We start from the raw sequence: 20810 nt of genomic DNA on the forward strand, positions 1-20810 counted from the left end.
AAAGGGGGAGGCCCGAAAAACCCAAAAAAAAAAAAAAAAAAAAAAAAAATAAAGAAAAATTAGCTGCAACGATTTAGAAAGTGTATCACCTATCTGAAAAAAATTCACAAACTAGAAAAAGCGAACCTAAGGAAAAGAAATGGAGGGATGTAAGAAACTACCATGAATAATGTAATCAGTGAAAATTATAGAATAGATAATTAAAAATAATTTCTAATAATATGGCTATGAAGTTTAATGCAGTTCTTTAAAACATTTAAAAATAGAATAGGCACATGGTAAAAAAAAATCTGAAAAATATGCAGAATAATTCTTGGTGATTTTAACAAAACATTCTATACTAGTAGCATCTGGTAATTGTCCTTCCAGTTATCACCAGTCTAATCACTTGGATTTCTGACTACAGGTACTTGGCCATCTGGTGGCTTTCTTAGCTAGTCTTCCTGTAATTATTCTCTGATCTCACTGAGCCTTCCAGTATATTGGCCTCTACTCCCCATCCATCAATTTTTTTGTGTGTTCCATTATCTAGCTTAGATTTATGACCCACCATCTCAGTAACTTGCCAATAGCCTAACTTGTCTTGCCTTGCCGCTTTCTCTTTGGTGGTACTTATCTGACAAACTCCAGGCCAGGATGAACTCATTTATCTGCTTCCTTGGTAATCTGTGTGCATTTGAGTGTTGCTGAAAAGAAAAATGACACAACAGGACAGATTAGAGCCATAATAAATTCATGGTCACTGATCTCAACTAGGCTGTCAGTACTGCCCAGCAGCCCTACCCAACAGCAGGTTTCTTTGGTAACTTGTTTTTTCTTTTTCTAAAGAGATTTCAAATCTTTTTTTAACTCTCTGCAAACCTCTGTGGCCTCTCTTCACTCTTAACAGGTGACCTTACCTTCAACCACCCAGAGAAAATAAGAGCCATCAGATCAGAACTCCCTCAGCTTCCTACCATTAAATGTATGCACCTTTCTACATCTAGATCTAAATTCTCTTCCTTTGTACTTGTTACAGGAGAAGAGATGTCTTTCTTCCTGCATAAGGGCAATCTCTCCATCTGCGTGCTCTGAATCTTCTCACTGTCCACCTTCCCAGGAACTTCACTTATCTTTTCCCTCTCTTGTCTCGTCAGCAGCTCCCTCTCCACAGGATCCTTCCCTGGGGATTTAAACATGCTCAGGTCTCCTCCATCTTAAAACAACATATGCAAATGAACAGTAACCTTCTTCAATTCCACACCCCTCTTTCTTCCCCAGCTGTCATACTCCGCCTCTAATTCACAGGGAGACTTCTCAGGGTCATAATCTGCCCTAGTAGCCTCCATTTTCTCACTTTCCCCTTTTCCCCGGCCCACTGCACCTTGACTTTTACCCCTAAATTTAAAAAAATTCATCAACAGTAGAATAGACACAGGAGGTAGAGCTTCCAAATCACTGGAGAAGAAAAAAAGAAACAAAGAAAATCCAATGAATGTAGAGAAAAATAAAGACAAGACACTTAAAGTAAAAACAGAACAAAATACAGAAATAAGTCCAAATATGTCAGTAATTGCAATGAACATAACAGGTTAAATTCTGCATAGTGTTATCTATGCAAGAGTATAGTATCAGAAAGCAGATCAATGAGAGGAGGGCATTGACAGCAAAGGGGCACAGGGAGATTTTTTTTTTTTTTTTTTTTTCTTGCGTTATGCGGGCCTCTCACTGTTGTGGCCTCTCCCATTTGCGGAGCACAGGCTCCGGACGCGCAGGCTCAGCGGCCATGGCTCACGGGCCCAGCCGCTCCGCGGCACGTGGGATCCTCCCGAAACGGGGCACGAACCCGCGTCTCCTGCATCGGCAGGCGGACTCTCAAGCACTGCGCCACCAGGGAAGCCCCACAGGGAGATTTTTGACATGATGAAATGTTTTACATATTAATCGATGTTCTGTTTCATGACTTTATATGTTTGTCACAGCTCATATACTTAAATTTGGTGAATTTCATTATGTGTTATTTACTCCACAAGGAAGCTGCCAAAAAAGAAAGTTTAATAGAAGCATCATAATATACTACTTGGTTTCCAGTGAGTAAGTATTTACAAATCATAATCATGTAGACAATACTTTTTTAACTGAAAATTTAATCATATTACATTAGGAATATGAGAGGCTAAAAGATCTTAATCCTAATTGACAGTAGTAGGAAATTGAGAGAAAGTCTGATTGATGAACTAAGAATTAGCAATGAAAGCATTTTGTTTAGAAACATTTAAGTCAATTTTAGAAGAAAAAAAACAAAGAAAAAGGCACGGGGGAGCAGGCTTGACGTTTTAAAGGCTGGTACAGGGGACTGATATTTTTGGTTAGTAACCTATTAGAGGTGACATTTTTTACCATATGCATATATCATTTACTAAAAATTAATTTTAAAATTTGGGACAATACATTGCTAGAAATAACTATAAAAAGACCAAAAATGGGTATGGAACCCAGCTTAGTTGAGGGTGGAATAGAAGCTATACAACGCATGGCTTTTCCTGGGAGGTAATGTCTAAGCTGAATAAGAAAGGATGAGTTAAGAGTTCACCAAATGATTCTTTCAGAATGTAATTGATTGTTAAGGATGTTTCCTCTCTTGTAGCTTTGTTGAGCGCAAGTAGTACTTCCAAAAGATACTTTATTAATTTACATGCATTTTCTAGGTTTATATTCAGGTCAGCAGTGGAAAGATGATACAAATAAATCTTTTCACTGCATTTTTCTTCTTAAAAAGCATTGCTGGTCCATCTAGCACTACTATAATATTGAGTGTTTCAAGGGATGTTCTTGTTTATGTTTATATGGCTTATCACTCACAGCTACTCTTATGTTTTTCAAATTGAAGTGCTAAGTTGTAATATTTTTCTTGTATAGTTAACTTTGCCTTCTTAGGTCATATACCGAAATGACCATAATGATAATTCTTTAATGTTACTGAGTGGTAGTGGTGAAGATTTTCTTTAGGTTTCTTGGATCTCTATATAGCAGAGGCAGACCTCAGAGATGTTTGGTTCCAGACCACTGCAGTAAAATGAGCACATGAAGATTTTGGTTTCCCACTATATATAAAGTTATGTTTACACTACAGTGTAGTCTATTAAGTGTGCAATGGCATTATGTCTTTAAAAAAAAAAAAACAACGAACATAGCTTATTTATTTATTTTGATTTTTTTTAACGTTGTTGGAGTATAATTGCTTTACAATGGGCTGTTAGTTTCTGTTGTATAACAAAGAGAATCAGCTATACATATATATATATATATCCCCTTATCTCCTCACTCTTGCCTCTCCCTCCCACCCTCCCTATCCCACCCCCCATCCCACCCCTCTAGATAGACACAAAGCACTCAGCTGATCTGCCTGTACTATGCGGCTGCTTCTCACTAGCTATCTGTTTTCCATTTGGTAGTGTATATATGTCCATGCCACTGTCTCACTTCGTCCCAGCTTACCCTTCCCCCTCCCCGTGTCCTCAAGTCCATTCTCTACGTCTGTGTCTTTATTCCTATCCTGCCCCTAGGTTCTTCAGAACCTCTTTTTTTTTTAGATTCAATGTATATGTGTTAGCATATGGTATTTGTTTTTCTCTTTCTGACTTACTTCACTCTGTATGACAGTCTCTAGGTCCATCCACCTCACTACAAATAACTCAATCTCGTTTTTTTTATGGCTGAGAAATATTCCATTGTACATATGTGTCACATCTTCTTTAGCCATTCATCTGTCAATGGACACTTAGGTTGCTTCCATGTCCTGGCTATTATAAATAGAGCTGCAATGAACACTGTGGTACATGACTCTTTTTGAATTATGGTTTTCTCAGGGTATGTGCCCAGTAGTGGGATTGCTGGGTCGTATGGTAAGGAACCTCCATACTGTTCTCCATAGTGGCTGTATCAATTTACATTCTCACCAACAGTGCCAGAGGGTTCCCTTGTCTCCACACCCTCTCTAGCATTTATTGTTTGTAGACTTTCTGATGATTGCCATTCTGACTGGTGTGAGGTGTTACCTCATTGTAGTTTTGATTTGCATTTCTCTAATGATTAGCGATGTTCAGCATCCTTTCATGTGTTTGTTGGCAATCTGTATATCTTCTTTGGAGAAATGTCTATTTAGGTCTTCTGCCCATTTTTGGATTGGGTTGTTTGTTTTTTTGATATGGAGCAGCACGAGCTGCTTGTATATTTTGGAGATTAATCCTTTGCCAGTTGCTTCATTTACAAATGTCTTCTCCCATCCTGAGGGTTGTCTTTTCATCTTGTTTATGGTTTCCTTTGCTGTGCAAAACGTTTTAAGTTTCATTAGGTCCCATTGGTTTATTTTTATTTTTATTTCCATTCCTCTAGGAGGTGGGTCAAAAAGGATCTTGCTGTGATTTATGTCATAGAGTGTTCTGCCTATGTTTTCCTCTAAGAGTTTTATAGTGTCTGGCCTTACATTTAGGTCTTTAATCCATTTTGAGTTTATTTTTGTGTATGGTGTTGCTGAGCGTTCTAATTTCATTCTTTTACATGTAGCTGTCCAGCTTTCCCAGCACCACGTTTTTTTTTTTTTTTCTTGCGTTATGCGGGCCTCTCACTGTTGTGGCCTCTCCCACTTGCGGAGCCCAGGCTCCGGACGCGCAGGCTCAGCGGCCATGGCTCACGGGCCCAGCCGCTCCGCGGCATGTGGGATCCTCCCGAAACGGGGCACGAACCCGCGTCTCCTGCAACGGCAGGCGGACTCTCAAGCACTGCGCCACCAGGGAAGCCCCCCAGCACCACTTATTGAAGAGGCTGTGTTTTCTTTACTGTATACTCTTGTCTCCTTTATCAAAGATAAGGTGACCATATGTGCATGGGTTTATTTCTGGGCTTTCTATCCTGTTCCATTGATCTGTATTTATGTTTTTATGCCAGTACCATACTGTCTTGATTACTGTAGCTTTGTAGTATAGTCTGAAATCTGTGAGCCTGATGACTCCGGCTCCATTTTTCTTTCTCAAGATTGTTTTGACTATTTGGGGTCTTTTGTATTTGCATACAAATTGTGCAAATTTTTGTTCTAGTTCTGTGAAAAATGCTGTTGGTAGTTTGATAGGGATTGCATTGAATCTGTAGATTGCTTTGCGTAGTACAGTCATTTACACGACGTTGATTCTTCCAATCCAAGGACATAGTATATCTCTCCATCTGTATGTATCCTCTTTAATATCTTTCATCAGTGTCTTGTAGTTTTCTGCATACAGGTCTTTTGTCTCCTTAAGTAGGTTTATTCCTAGGTATTTTATTCTTTTTGTTGCAATGGTAAATGGGAGTGTTTCCTTAATTTCTCTTTCAGATTTTTCATAATTAGTGTACAGGAATGCAAGAGATTTGTGTGTTAATTTTGTATCCTACTACTGAAACAAATTCATTGATTAGCTCTAGTAGTTTTCTGGTAGCATCTTTAGGATTCTCTATGTATACTCTCAGGTCATCTACAAACAGTGACAGTTTTACTTCTTCTTTTCTGATTTGGATTCCTTTTATTTGTTTTTCTTCTCTGACTGCTGTGGCTAAAACTTCCAAAACTATTATGAATAATAGTGTTGAGAGTGGACAGCCTTGTCTTGTTCCTGATCTTAGTGGAAATGGTTTCAGTTTTTCACCATTGAGAACAGTGGCTGTGGGTTTGTCATAGATGGCCTTTAGTATGTTGAGGTAAGTTCCCTCTATGCCTACTTTCTGAAGGGTTTTTTTTTATCATAAATCGGTGTTGAATTTTGTCAAAGCTTTTTCTGCATTTGTTGAGATGATCATACGGTTTTTCTCCTTCAGTTTGTTAATATGGTTTATCACATTGATTGATTTGCGTATATTGAAGAATCCGTGCATTCCTGGGATAAACCCCACTTGATCATGGTGTATGATCCTTTTAATGTGCTGTTGGATTCTGTTTGCTAGTATTTTGTTGAGGATTTTTGCATCTATGTTCAACAGTGATATTGGCCTGTAGTTTTCTTTCTTTGTGACATCTTTGTCTGGTTTGGGATCAGGGTGATGGTGGCCTCGTAGAATGAATTTGGGAGTGGTCCTCCCTCTGCTGTATTTTGGAAGAGTTTGAGAATGATAGGTGTTAGTTCTTATCTAAATGTTTGATAGAATTCGCCTGTGAAGCCATCTGGTCCTGGGCTTTTGTTTGTTGGAAGATTTTAAATCTCAGTCTCAATTTCAGTGCTTGTGATTGGTCTGTTTATATTTTCTATTTCTTCCTGGTTCAGTCTTGGAAGGTTGTAGTTTTCTAAGAATTTGTCCATTTCTTCCAGGTTGTCCATTTTATTGGCATATAGTTGCTTGTAGTAGTCTTTCATGATCCTTTGTACTTCTGCACTGTCATTTGTTACTTCTCCTTTTTCTTTTCTAATTCTGTTGATTTGAGTCTTCTGCCTTTTTTTCTGATAAGTCTGGCTAATGAGGTATGCCCATCAAGTGCTGTAGGAACACAGGGAAGAGAATCCACAGGGCTTTCGTTTTCAGTAAGTATTCTATTTTTCTGCTGTGTAAGTTTTTGACACTCATAAAACTACTATTTTCACTGAAGTGCAACTCACCACTGCACTATTTAAAAAGAAATTTCACCTTGAACACTGAAATTGGGGAATGAAGGAGGCATTATCATATGATAACATACTAAAGGAAGCATACCATTTGAGAGAATTTTTCTGACAATTAAACTCATTTATTGCCGGGTTCCTTATGAAATAGGCATTAATCATTATTAATGATATTTTCATTTCAGTTATGCGTTTGTACAACATGTAGATATTCTTTAAGTTGTTCTTTGACAAGCCAAAGTTGTCAATATCTGTGTGCAGTTTTCCAGTAAGGTAATTAATTTGATATGTAGAGCTTTAAAGATCTGGAAGAGGGTTCTTGACATGGAGTCTTGTGAACTGTGTGCTTCAAGAAATCTGTAACCTACCTTAAATTAATAGTGTGTTCAGATCTTCCTTACCCTTACTGTGTTTTGAGTGAAATTCTTTAAACTATTGAGAGTGTTGTTAAAATCTCCAGTCATAGTTGTGGATTTGTGTATTTTTTCCCTTTTCTGTTTTTGTTTACTGAAACTCGGTTATTAGGCACATACATATTTAGGATTGTTATAGCTTCCTAATGAATTGACCCTTGTATCGTTATGAAATGTGTGTCTTTATTTTGTTAGTACTCCTTGTATTGAAGTTTATTTTGTCTGATATTATTATAGCTTTTCTAGCTCTCTTTTGCTTACTGTTTGCATTAGTATGTCTTTTTCCATAATTTTACTTTCAATCTATCTGTATATTCATACTTAAAGTATGTCTTTTAATTTAAAAATTCATTTAATCCTTTCTTTGAATTGAAATTTTTATTTACATTAAATATAATTTTTGATGTTTGATATCTTTAATTTTGCTCTTTTGGGTTTTTTTGTTACATCTGTTCTTGTTTTCATTGGTGGTGTTCCTCTCTTTTTTTTCTTTCTTGTCTACTTTTGAGTTAATCAGATATTTTCTAGTATTCTATTTTAATTCCTCTGTTGACTTACCAATGCCTCTGTATCTTTTCCAGTGCATTTTCCCCCAGTGGTTGCTCTAGAGATTACAGAACGCACCCATATATTTTTGTAGTCTACATAGGGTAGTATTGTACCAGTTCAGATAAAATGTTAGAATCTTATAAGAATCTTTTAATTCCCCTGACTTTTGTTCTTTTGTTTTCACATATATTACATCTGCTTATGTTATAAAATTAACAGTATGATGTTATACTTTTTTGCTTTAAATAGTCCTATGTCTTTTAAAGAAATTAAGAGATGAAAAAATACATGCTGTTTTATATTTACCCATATATTTATCATTTCCAGAGCTCTTTTTTCCTTTCTGTAGATTCAGCTTACCATCTATGGTCACTTCCCTTTGGCTGGAAAAATTATCCTTAGCATTTTGTATAGCGTATGTCTTCTGGCAGCACATTCTTTCAGTTCTTGTTCATCTAAAAATGTCTTTATTTTATTACATTTTTTATTGAAGTATAGTTGATTTACAGTAATTGCCTTCTTTTTTTTAAAGAATATTTTCACTGGGTAAAGGATATGGAGTTGCATTTGTTTTTTCTGCAGCACATCTAAAAACTTCCATTGTCACCTGAGCACCGGTTTTTCTAATAGGAAGTGAACTATCATTTGTATTGTCATTCCTTTGTATGTATTGTGTTGTTTTTCTCTGACTCCTTTTAGGGATTTTTTCCCCCTTTATACATGGTTTTTAGCAGTTTGACTGTAATGTACCTACTTTTGGTTTTCTTTGAATTTATCTGGCTTGGAGTTCACAGTTTGGGTGAATTATATGACCAGTATTACATCAAGTAAGTTTTTCTCCCTCATTTACTTCGTATTCTTTCTCTAGTACCCCATTTACAAATGTGTTAGTCTGTGTGATATTGACCCAGAGATCATAGGGGCACTCACTTCATTTTTGTTTAATCTTCTCAGTTCTTTAGATTGGCTAATTATTCTTCTCAATTCTTCAGACTGGCTAATTTTTATTCATTTGTCTTCAAGTTCACTGACCCTTTCTCCTTTGTAGTCTACTGTAAGCCTTTCCAGTGAATTGTTCTTTTTAGGTATTGTACTTTCAGTTCTAGAATTTCTATTTGCTTCTTTACTGTAGTTTCCATTTCTCTGCTGATATTTTCCATCTGTTTGAATTTTCCAGTCATATCTTCCTTTACTTTTAGAAACGTATGTATCGTAACTGCTTTAAAGTTCTTTCCTGTTGAGTCCAACTTCTAGAACATCTTGGTGTGTATTTCTATTGACTGCTGTTTCTCTTAACAGTCTCATTCTTTTGTTCCATTGTGTATCTAGTAAGTTTTGGTTATACACTGGACATTGTTGATAATACTATACAGAGACTCTGGATCTAGTTATCTTCCTTTAAAAAGTGTTGATTTGGCAGGAAGTTAATTTGGCTTAACTCAGACTTCAAATTTAGCCTTCCCTTCCCTACGGTGGGCAACAGCCAAATCTTTGTTATTTCCATAACTTTCTAGCTGTCTCCTTCTGACATGTTCCTTGGAGTTTCTCTTGCTCACATTTGGTTTAGGGCTCAATAAAGAACCTGTATTTTATATAAAGATTTCAGAGTTTTATTCTTTGTGACTTTATTTTTGCCAGTTTCCTTTTTCACTCTCCAATTTTTTTTAGCCCCCAGCTCCATCCTCTGACTCCTTTAGCCAGTAAGACTGTTGCTTTGTGCTTAAATTTCAGTCACTAGGAATAGGTGGACCAGAGTTTGCCCCCAGGTAGAAACTGTGAAACTAAAAATTTCACCCTATTTGGTTCCCTTTTTACAAAGATCAGTCTCCTTTCAGTTTTTGCCTGCTTTTTGTGGCTCTTCCAGGCCACGAAACAATTGTTTTTAATATTTTGTCTAGAGATTGTATTTTTTCTGCTGATAGGTTAGTCAGATACAAACTATCCATCCATTATTGGAAGCATTATTTCCCTACTTTTTAAAAAATGACTTTGAGAAATAGAAATTTGGTTATTGTTTCTAAATTGTCATGGCCTGTAATGGTGCTATCAGCTGACCAAAGAGTAGTTGTGGTGTGCAAAAGCAGCATGTTCTAGAGTCCTGGGAAGTGAGCTATGGCATCCCTAACTTCAGGTCTAATACATGATATGACTTCTCAGGAACATTTGAATATTCAGTCACCCAGTAGATTCAATGGCTGTTATAAAAGATCATGATTTACTTTGATATTAGAGTAAGCTTTAATACATTGATATGGTTTTATAAAAATAAAACCATGATGCTAATCATAGCTGAGAATAATGAACCATATTTATTCACTGTTCAATAATTTGGAGAGAGTTTGTTTTCTTTCTCTTTTTAGTATCCCCCTCAGTCAGTATTGCCTTTTCAGGTGTGGCCAGAGGACATTCACAAAGGAGAAAATCTAAATCCATTTTGAAAATTAATAGGTTTTCTTATCCTCTGGTACATGTTTGCTCCTTCTTCATGGTTGGAAAATACCTATCCTCAACTTGAAAAAAATGTTCAAGGGATCAAGATGAGTAGATTTTGGGGGAGTGTGTTTATGTGTACACACACACATGGGAAGACACAACATACAAATGTAATTTTATTTTTCAACTTAGATGTTTCAAAGGGAAAGGTGAATGTGAAGTGCTTAGTTTTGCCAGGAATTACTTGCAAATTAATATCTCCAGCCCAGACCTCTGTTGATTTCTAGACTCATTGATTTCATTCAGGCCTCTTCTTAAATGTCATCTCATCAGAGACCACCCATGACCACCCTTACTTTCCAGTTCCTTACCCTCCCTGCTTTCTCTTTCTATACCATGAACCACTGGTTGGCATTTTATCTCTTTATTGGTTTGCATACGTATTACCCTTCTCTCTTCCTTTTAACCTCTCCCTCTGCTAAAGTGTAAACTTTATGAGGACCGGGACTTTTTATGTTTAGATTTCTCTCAATTCTCTGGCACTGTAGGATATGCGTATAGTAGGTCAAAGTAAATTTTTGTTGGTTGAATGAGTAAACGAATCACTGAGTAGTGAGATGGGAGATATAGTTAAAAAATAAGATGGGGGCTTCCCTGGTGGCACAGTGGTTGAGAGTCCACTTGCCGATGCAAGGGACACGGGTTCGTGCCCCGGTCCGGGAAGATCCCACGTGCCGCGGAGCGGCTGGGCCCGTGAGCCATGGCCGCTGAGCCTGCGCATCCGGAGCCTGTGCTCTGCAACGGGAGAGGCCACAACAGTGAGAGGCCCGCGTACAGCAAAAAAATAAATAAATAAATAAGATGAAGCCAGAGGCTTTGGAGTTACTTTGATGACTTTCTGTTGACTCAGCATTCCCAAACTCCATTGTGAGTGCCGTGTGGGAGAGTGCTTCCTACTCATTTGTCGCTAATTCTGTGTCTGGGGAGAGGTAGTACTTGTCCTTTTTAATATCTGATTTGATAATCATTGATGGATAGTGAAAATAATAAAAAGAAATAAACCTTATCCAAGCAGGTGAGGCAACATGTGGAAAAATATCTTCCTTGCCTAGGAAAATACCTAAGTGTAATACATCCTCGTGGGAGGATCTGAGTTTAGCAGTTAAAATTGGGACCTAATTTCAAGGTATATTTACCTATGGCATGAATACAATGAGCAAAATTGTGGAAGTTTAGATGCTGATTGACTTCTAAGGTGCTTTGATTTTGTAAGCCACATTCAGTTTGCCCTGAACTTTGTAATCTCCAGGCTACTTTCCGGTTTTAACAACAAAGTCAGAAAAGTTTAGTCAATTAAAAAGCTGCACCCAAAATAAAAAGTTCCTTTGGGCTTCTCTGGTGGCGCAGTGGTTGAGAGTCCGCCTGCCGATGCAGGGGACACGGGTTCGTGCCCCGGTCTGGGAAGATCCCACGTGCCGTGGAGCGGCTGGGCCCTTGAGCCATGGCCGCTGAGCCTGCGCATCCAGAGCCTGTGCTCCGCAACGGGAGACACCACAACAGTGAGAGGCCCGCGTACAGCATAAAAAAAAAAAAAAGTTTTCCTTTTACTTGCACTTAGAGCATAAACCATCTCATTTTTCAAAAATAGGACAACCATCTCTATTTCCTCAGAATTCCAGCTATTTGGCTAACTCTACTATGTAGTTTAAATGAAATGAATGCCAGTTTTCTTTTTGATATGTTACTAGTGTGGTCAATATTCCTGGGAGTTGGTAACTTTCTAGATGACCATTACACTAGCAGTGTTAGGAATAGCATAAAATATGTCCAGTAGTTTTTTGTTTGCTTTTGCTTTTGAAATTTTTTATCCAGAGAAGAGCACATGGAGGTAGAAGCTCCACAAGGATCACAACCCACCCCAACATACACATATATGCACTTTAATTGATATTTATGTAGAACCTGGCATTAACTAGAAGGGTCAGGGTCTAATGGTACATAACCTCTCTGAGCCACTATTTTCCCTATCTCTAAAACAGGTCATCAGGGACTTCCCTGGTGGCACAGTGGTTAGAAACCCGCCTGCCAATGCAGGGGACAAGGGTTCGATCCCTGGTCCAGGAAGATCCCACATGCCATGGAGCAACTGAGCCCGCGTGCCACAACTACTGAAGCCCACGCGCCTAGGGCCCGTGCTCCACAACAAGAGAAGCCACCGCAATGAGAAGCCCATGCACCACAACGAAGAGTAGCCCCTGCTCGCCACAACTAGAGAAAAGCCTGCGTGCAGCAACAAAGACCCAACGCAGCCAAAAATAAATAAATTAAATAAATAAATAAAACAGGTCATCATGGTATGCTTCTTGACAGAGCCGTTGTGAAGATTAGAAGAGGTAATGCATGTAAAACATCTAATACAGCTCTTAGCACACAGTAACCCTTCAGTAATTGATAGCTTTTTTTTTTTTTTTAACCATTTTCCCTCTGGATAACTAGGGTATTGCCATTCTCATTTAGGCAAAAATTATGAAAATGGAAATCCTAGTCCCAGCTAGATTTTCTTTTGATCTTAACAGTTGTTTGATTCAGGCAAAAGAGAAGAACTACCTAGAAAGAAATTAGGTTGTGAGATAGAGATGTGGCTTATCTTTAATGGTTTCTTTTTTTATCATTTATTTGTTATTTGATTCATTCATGCATTTACTTATTCATTCATTACCTATTAGTAAGCAAGCTGCACCTTCTTATGCCTTTTAAATCTGACTCTGTATGGTCAAATGTACAGGGCTTTATATCTGTAACTTAAACAGTTTGAATTCCAATAGTATTCAGTTGGACATCTGAATTTTCAAGATGTAGCCCTTTGAAAAGATGTCCCATATAATGTACGATTTTATTAGGTACGTTTCTTCTTTGAATTTACAAAGTATGATCTCACCTTGGGATTTTTCTGTTTATTCATTTCACTGTCTGGATTGCTCTTCCCCTGTTTATCTAGCTCCTTTTCATCTTTCAGGTCCAGCTCAAACATCATTTATTCCATATACTCTTATCTTAGGTATCACTCACCCCAGCTCCCTCCATAGTCATTCCTGTCACATCATCTCATTTTATTTCCTTTTTGCCCCCTATTACCAAGTATAGTTATTTTATTTTGGCTATTTGCATAGTCTTGTTTTCTTTCACTAGAATATAAGTTTCATGCTTCAGGATTTTTTCAGTCTACGAGTAGACTTCAAACACTTTCTTTTCTATTTGACTTAGCCTGAGTTGGTTTCTGTTGCTTACAGACAAGAAACCTGACTGATATTCGTACCAGAAGTGGTTGCAGGCCACAAACACTCAGAGAAATAGCAGAAATTTGGGATTAGTGTTCTGGTCTAGGAAATGGGGTATTTTTGTTTATTTGTTTAGTGTAGTTTTAATTAACAAACACTTACATGGTTCTTATTACATACTATTTACACCTTTACAGAAATTATTTTATCTGATCCTCAGAATGACTATGGGGTAAGCTTTATTTTTAGCTGCCTTTTACAGATCAGGAAACAGGCACATAAAGGTTAAACAACTTGCCCAAGGATGCAGGGCTAGTGAGTAGCTATTTCATTTCAGTTGGTATTGAAGGCAGGGAAAATTCTAGTATTATTCAGGAACTGAAGTCTGGTAATCCATGGGATGCAGCTTTGAAGAACTAATGAAACCATTACCTATAATTACTTTGAATATGCTATGTACTCAGGGCCAGCTTTAGGGTCACGCTGCCACTGCTGCAGAAAAATGAAAGAGTTCATTGTCTACTGGATTGAGTGGACAACTTGAAGAAAGAAAATACAAGATCTGAATTTGTATTTTACGCTAAAGATGCAGACTAAAACTTAACAGATATTATATAATTGAGCTCACATAATTTCTTATATCTGTCAGCCTTAGGGCTGAGATAGTTCTTAACACTATAAATTCAGCCCATGAACATTAAACATTTAAAAATTAAATATTTTTCCCAGGTTTCCTATTTGAGAAAGAATCTATTGATCAGGAAGGGGTGAGATCAGTTATCCCAAATTACCCTTCACAAAGTTTCTTCAAGGAAAGATTCTGCTCCTGAGTGGTGCCGTGGCAGTCCAAAGGAAAGATGAGGATTTGAGGGGAGGAATATTTGTTTGGGTGGGTGTTTTTTAATTAGAATTATATAATATAAAACATGTGCTATATATTCTATTTTAATTTCTAATTTAAGACTCATATAAATGCATTCTGTGTAAGTTGATTGGCTCTTAAAATTGTCATGCTTAATGTTGAAAGTTAGGAAATCATATATATATATATATATATATATATATAATCTCACTGTTGTGGCCTCTCCCGTTGCGGAGCACAGGTTCTGGACATGCAGGCTCAGCGACCATGGCTCACGGGCCCAGCCGCTCCGCGGCACGTGGGATCTTCCCAGACCAGGGCACGAACCCGTGTCCCCTGCATCGGCAGGCGGACCCTAAACCACTGCGCCACCAGGGAAGCCCCACTCTGAACTCACTCTGTTGGCCAAAGCAAATCACATGACTGGATGCCCAAAGAGTGAGAACCATACCCTGTCCTCAGTGGGAGAACATTGGAAAGTTACCTGGCAAAGGTTGCGAAAATTTGGAGCTAATAATTCAGTCTGTCATAGTTTGGTTTATTGGAGGATATACTCTGCAACCAGCATTGGGAGCTGGGTTACAACTCAGGTATTTTAACTCATCCTGCTGTTATATGCATCAAAGATCTGGGCAGCAAGGAATCATCATTCCTCAGAAGTCCTTCTGAGTATAGGTGTCAGGAGCACAAGGACCCTAAATTTCTTCAACTTAGCTAGTATGTATTTAGTGTCTTTTTTGTGCCTAACACCATATTAACTTCTGGGGCTTAAGGAGCTTTAGGTCTAACAGTGAAAACAGACCATGAACAGGACTTAAAAGGTGGTGTGATAGTTCAGTAACAAGATTTTACTAGATATAAAGATAGCAGCAGAAGAGAGGGGTAATCAACTCTGCTTTATGAAAAGGCATAGAAAGCTTTGTTGAGAAGGAGATTAAAATTTGAGTGTTAGACAAATCCACAGTCCTTACAGAACAAGTTCAGGTAGAGAAGCATTTTTTGTGGGAAATACTGTAGCAATCTGTTAACTGTTAGAAATTGATTATAGTTAAAATCTCTCATTTATGCTCGGATAATAGGAAAGTCTCTGAGAGCCAATGAATAGCTTTGTAGTTACCACCTTCTTGCATTATTTACTGCAGTAGTTTTCAAAACTTTGGCCTGCATCAGAATCACCTGGAGGACTTGTTAAAACACTGATTGCTGGATTCCACTGCCAGAGTTTCTTATTCAGTAGGTGTGGAATAGGGTCAGAGAATTTGCATTTCTAACATGTTCCCAGATGATGCTGATGGTAGTGGTCCAGGGACAACACTTTGAGAACTATTGATTTATTGAATCTTTCCTATGTATCTGGCACTCTGCAACGTGGTGAGTATATAAAGGTAAAAAGAAGACGTCCCTGCCCTCAGATTGCCCGTGGTAGGGTGGCTGGGACAAAGAAGTGAATGTGGAATGACAGTGCAGTGGAATGGATGCTGAGATCCATGGAAGTCCAGTTTGCTGTGGAAATACACCAGAAGGACTCTAACTCAGACTGAGGCTGCAGGCTGCAAGTGTGTGTAAAACACAAAAAATCCTTTAACCCTGAGCTGAGTTTTTAAAAAACTCAGGAAGTAATAACAAGTAGAGAAACGACCGTGAGTCGTGCTTTGCGTAAGGTTCGTAAATGGAGCTGTCTTCGAAGTTGCCTTTAAGAAATTTCTGATCAGAATTTTTTAGACAAGCTTTTGGTGGTGTAGGTGGGACAGTGTATGTCTGAATTAGTTACTTTGCAAATAAAAATTATCCCCTTCTTTTGCTAATTTGTTCTACTCATCTTCAGCTATTGTTAAGATGCCAGTTAGATAAAGATGTTACATTCTATGTTTTCACAAAAAGAGTGAGAAATTTTATTTATGTCAGAATGCAGACAAAACTGGACAAGAGCAGGAACAATCAGAGCTGGGGAAACAGGGTTCCTTAGGCAGCTTTACCTGGGACTTGAGGTGCTGAGCCTGCAGGGGAACAGAGTCAGCTACTCAATGCAATTGTGGGCTAGCGTGAGACTAGGAGACAAAGTGACATCTCTGCCTTGAGAAGGGCACTGAAGAGGAATGCAGTGGATGCTAGGTAATGGATTCAGGCCGGGCTGTAGATAGCTCCTGCTTGGGCATGGTGAGGTGGTGAGGGGACTGGGCAGGAATTGATTAGAGGTGTACCTACAGTGGGAAGCTGCTGGGTCAGCTGGCCAAGTTATATGCCCAGCAAATGAAAGAGTGAACCTGACAAGTACTTGGGCTGGTTTAGAGAAACAGAGCCGTACTCAGGAGGTTGTTTGCCTTGGCATTGAAGACGTTCTGCCATTTTAATGAAGCAGTCTTGGATTGTGTTGTCCTCTCAACCCACAGGGGTAACACCCTTTCAGGAGTAATGGTCTTTGGTGCTCCTGGCTATCTAACCAGTTGTATTTGTTTTAAATCAAAAGCATATACCTAAAGCTATGCAGAACATTTCATTTTAAATGGTTATATTCCCACTGGCAAAGGGAGCTAATGTCAAGTAGAAATTATGAACAGAATGCTCAGAATGTTTTAAAATTGTGTAGTACAATCTATTTTCATTGGAGATGAATTACTGATGAAAATTGTTTGTAGTTTTTTAAACTATCCTTTTATCATGTAGTTTAATTAACCGTGAAACCTTGTAACCTTTTTCTCAGCATACGTCTGTGGATGGATATACTGAACCCCATATCCAGCCGACCAAATCAAGTAGCAGACAGAACATCCCTCGGTGTAGAAACTCCATTACGTCAGCAACAGACGAACAGCCTCACATTGGAAATTACCGTTTACAAAAAACAATAGGGAAGGGAAATTTTGCCAAAGTGAAATTGGCAAGACATGTTCTAACTAGTAGAGAGGTAAGTTTTCATGATTCCTTTTAATATTTACTTAGACCTCTCCAGAGTCTAGTTACAAAAGCTTTCCTACAGCTGATTCTGGGAATAAGTAACAGTTGCAATATGGTAAACACTGGGATATGTGTGAATGGAATGTATGTAGATAGAGTTATCTATACATGGCACAGAAGAATTGTCCTTATGTATTAGCATCTCATAAATCAGATGTGCTGCAGATGAGGTTTTCTCAGACTTCTGTCTTTCATTATATGGCTTCTGTAAAAATTTCTGATTTTTACCTGACCCCATGAACAGGGCTAGGATAACTTCTTAATTACTGCTTAAGCTGCAGTGAATATAGGAGCAGAAAATGAGGTTGTACATGTGAAACTTATATAGTGTTATAAACCACTGTTACCTCAATAAAATTTTTTTTAAATTACTGCTTGAGGTAAATTAGGTATAAATGTGTAGAAAGTCACCCACTAATTTTTATCTACTTAGAAACCACATTGAGCCAGTGTTATACAGATGTTTTTCTCAGATAATAAGAGAATCAGGTTTCTAAAATCCCATGCGTTTCAAATCAGATGTATTTATATAGCAAAATTTGTTTTTTAAATAATAATATATTTAATAACATATAATAAAGACTAAAAATAGTTAAACATCTAACACTCTATATTATATAGTGTTTACTGGATCCAGTTAGGACATTATGAAAAATCTGTCATAAAATGTTTTTAAGTTTCCATTTTGTTCTATACATAATATTATTGTCACATACGGTTAAATTTAGTCCTCTGTCCATTTTGACCCCAGGAGCTGTTGGGACACAGGCTGTATTAGACAGAGACTTAGAGGACATTTAAATCTGTTGTTAGTTTGCTGTAAGGAAGTTAGGGTGTCCAATCTCTCTACCCACATAATACTTAACTTACTAAAAGTTTATAAGCCTCTCCCCTCTGATAATTGTAACTTATTAAGATCATGAGTAAAAGATGAAGATACAGATGATTTTTACTTTAAAAGGGGAAACGTGGAATGACTTTAACAAAGGTGTAATTTCATTGACTCAGAATCAAATAGGTTAAAGACTTGGGTCAATAGAATATATTCTAAGGCTGCCTAATTATCAAAACTTTACCATCCAATTATGTGAACACCATATATCAGCTAAATTATATCTAGTTAGGGATGAAACAAAAGATGTTTTCCTTATAAATTTTATTCATTAAGATATGTATTCTCAAATATATTTTAATGGTTCTCTATTTTTTAGGTTGCTGTGAAAATAATAGACAAAACTCAGCTAAACCCTACCAGTCTACAAAAGGTATTTAATTATTTTAATAGTAAGTAATTAGAATACGAGTTTATTAATTAATATATGATACTCTGTAAAGTCAGTTATTCTAAACTTCCTGTTAGGTACAATACTACATTTCATCAATATATGAAGAAAAGATTTGATATAAAACATAATATTTACATTGAATAATATTTTAAAATGTTTATCAAGTGTTTCTTTGAAAAATATCTGCTACTCAAATGCATGTACCATATCAGAGGAACTTATGTCTTTTAATTCAGTAGAATAAAATTTTTCATATCAAATATTTTGAAGTAGTAAGGATTCCGCTTCGTTAAAAATCAGCTCCTGAGATACTGTTGTCCATAGGTGGGTTTCCTTCCATTGCTTCACTTGCTTTTCTTCCTTCTTCCACAAGAACTAGTCTTTCAACTAACCTACAATGAAAGATACGACCATTTTTCTTCAAAGGGTGAAAATATAAAGCAGGAGAGGGACCAAAAAAGGCAGTTAGGATGGGAATTGACCTGGTAAAGCTGTTTCATGTTGCTTCATTAGTTATTTATGTGGGAAAATTTTCTCAGATACACATACTAGTACTTTAAAAATGAAGCAAATATTTTAACATTTATGTCATATATGTTTGTGTATAGCTCACTATATAATATTTATATATAATATATATAAAGTACATTATGATTTTTATTAGAATATAATGGGATCGTGGTCACATATGTAAGTGTGATGTAAATAACTCTGGATTTCTAAAACAGAATTTTATAAGAAAATTTTAGTATAGTATGTTTAACTACACCTGCTGTGATTTTAATATTAAATTAAAAATTGGGGTCTGTGATATCAAGACTTTCCACTTGTCTCAGTGCCAGATAACTCAGTTTATTTTATATATTTCTACTTAGAGATCTGTCTTTGTACTTACTGAGATTCCTTTTAAATTTGACAACCAATATAATTTTTCATAGCATTAGTATTTCTCATCTGTGAGAACATGAAAGGTTTGCTGGATTTTTTTTCTCTCTGAGTATAAGATACTATACTTTATTGGATGTTTTTTGGGAGAAACTTCTAGCACCCATCTTTCATCTTTCTAAATCATGATTTAGTGGTATGCCTTATAAAAAGGCATCCTCCCTGGGCAGACGAGTTATCCAAAGATGCTGTGTTTTCCTGGACTAGAGCCACAGTGGGGCAGATTTTTGCCTGCCCTTCTCCTGGGAATCCTTTTACAATGCAGACTGCATACCAGCCCAGTGGCCCAGTCCATGGCCCACCTAGCCTTGTCACTTTTCCTAGGCTAATCTGTGGGTTACTCTGGGAAATTAAGTGATTTTAAGTGACATTTAGAGCTAGTCCAGGCCTGTTGTGCTCGTTGGAGGCACAGTAATGTGACCCCCTCTCTGTCTTTCCCAGGGGGGACCAGAGAAGGTTGTAGAACCAAAGTCACGCTTATTGAAACATGTGGACATGCAGACATGAAGGTGGACTGTTATTCAGATAAAAAATATACTTGTTGATGTAATTTCTATTATAAATTCTGCTAATCTTGCTGATAAATTGTTGCTTTTCCAAACAGGCGTATAAAAAATGATGGCAATTTTGTTTTCTTTTATCTGTAAAAATAAAAGCAAAGGAAAGATTGAAATTTGCTAAATGTAGCCAATACACTGTGTGTATTTTGTTGTTTTCAAAATAATTTTTATTTGTGTTCATAGATTCGTGTTCATAGATTTTTGTTGAAAGGTTTGGAAAAAAAACAGATCGAGGCTTGCTTAGTTTTCGTGCATTATAGAACGTTCAGCATTTGGCCTTACGCATTGAATGCTGGGAGCATCTCCCAGTCAGTCATATCTAAAAAATGAAAATGTAAAAAATGGAATTAAAAGTAATCATTTTTTTTTCCTTAGCATTGACAGTCAAGTCCTATAGGTAAAAAATAGCAAAATGGCTCTCCATGTCTTAGGTGTGCTTGTTGAAAGACAGATAATGACAGCACATACATTTACAGTAAGGATTCATTTTAATCTCGTCTCAACCCAAAAGTGTTTGGTTAAATCTTGTTCTGGACTTGGTCTGAATTTAAGCTGCTTCCCCTCCTTTACTCTCTTTTGTGTATAACGTATTTATAGGAAATATTAATTTCCTTTGTCAACATCAATGGCAGATAAAAGTAATCTAAATTTGATACCCCAACTGTTCCAAACTTCTAAAATATAAAGTTCTTAAAAACAGTTCGGTCTTTGGAATTGTTAAGCATCTTTGGCTTCAACATTCTTCACGTAATATGCTCATATTATTTGTATTACATATTTTAAATTAATGGAATCCGGTTTAATAAGTTTTCATAGTTTAAGAGCTATTTGATACACATGCTATATTTCCTTCTTCCTCTTTGGAGCATGACTCCCACCTCATATATTAGTGGTTTTTTTTTTTTTTTTTTTTTTTTTTTTTTTTTT

The 20810-nt window shown here is 37.1% G+C and overlaps 1 protein-coding gene across 1 annotated transcript in view; it reads left to right on the top strand.

Moving 5' to 3' along the window:
* Positions 1–20810, top strand: part of LOC103087911 (serine/threonine-protein kinase MARK1-like) — an 88974-nt gene that overhangs the window by 62919 nt on the left and 5245 nt on the right. The window contains exons 2-3 of the mRNA XM_007455393.1: positions 16839–17042; positions 18304–18376. Of these exons, the coding sequence (XP_007455455.1) occupies positions 16839–17042; positions 18304–18376 (277 nt within the window). The remainder of the gene's footprint in view (positions 1–16838; positions 17043–18303; positions 18377–20810) is intronic.

The sequence above is a fragment of the Lipotes vexillifer genome, unplaced genomic scaffold (assembly GCF_000442215.2).
Source record: "Lipotes vexillifer unplaced genomic scaffold, Lipotes_vexillifer_v1.1 scaffold403, whole genome shotgun sequence".
In the NCBI taxonomy this organism is placed as follows: domain Eukaryota; kingdom Metazoa; phylum Chordata; class Mammalia; order Artiodactyla; family Lipotidae; genus Lipotes; species Lipotes vexillifer.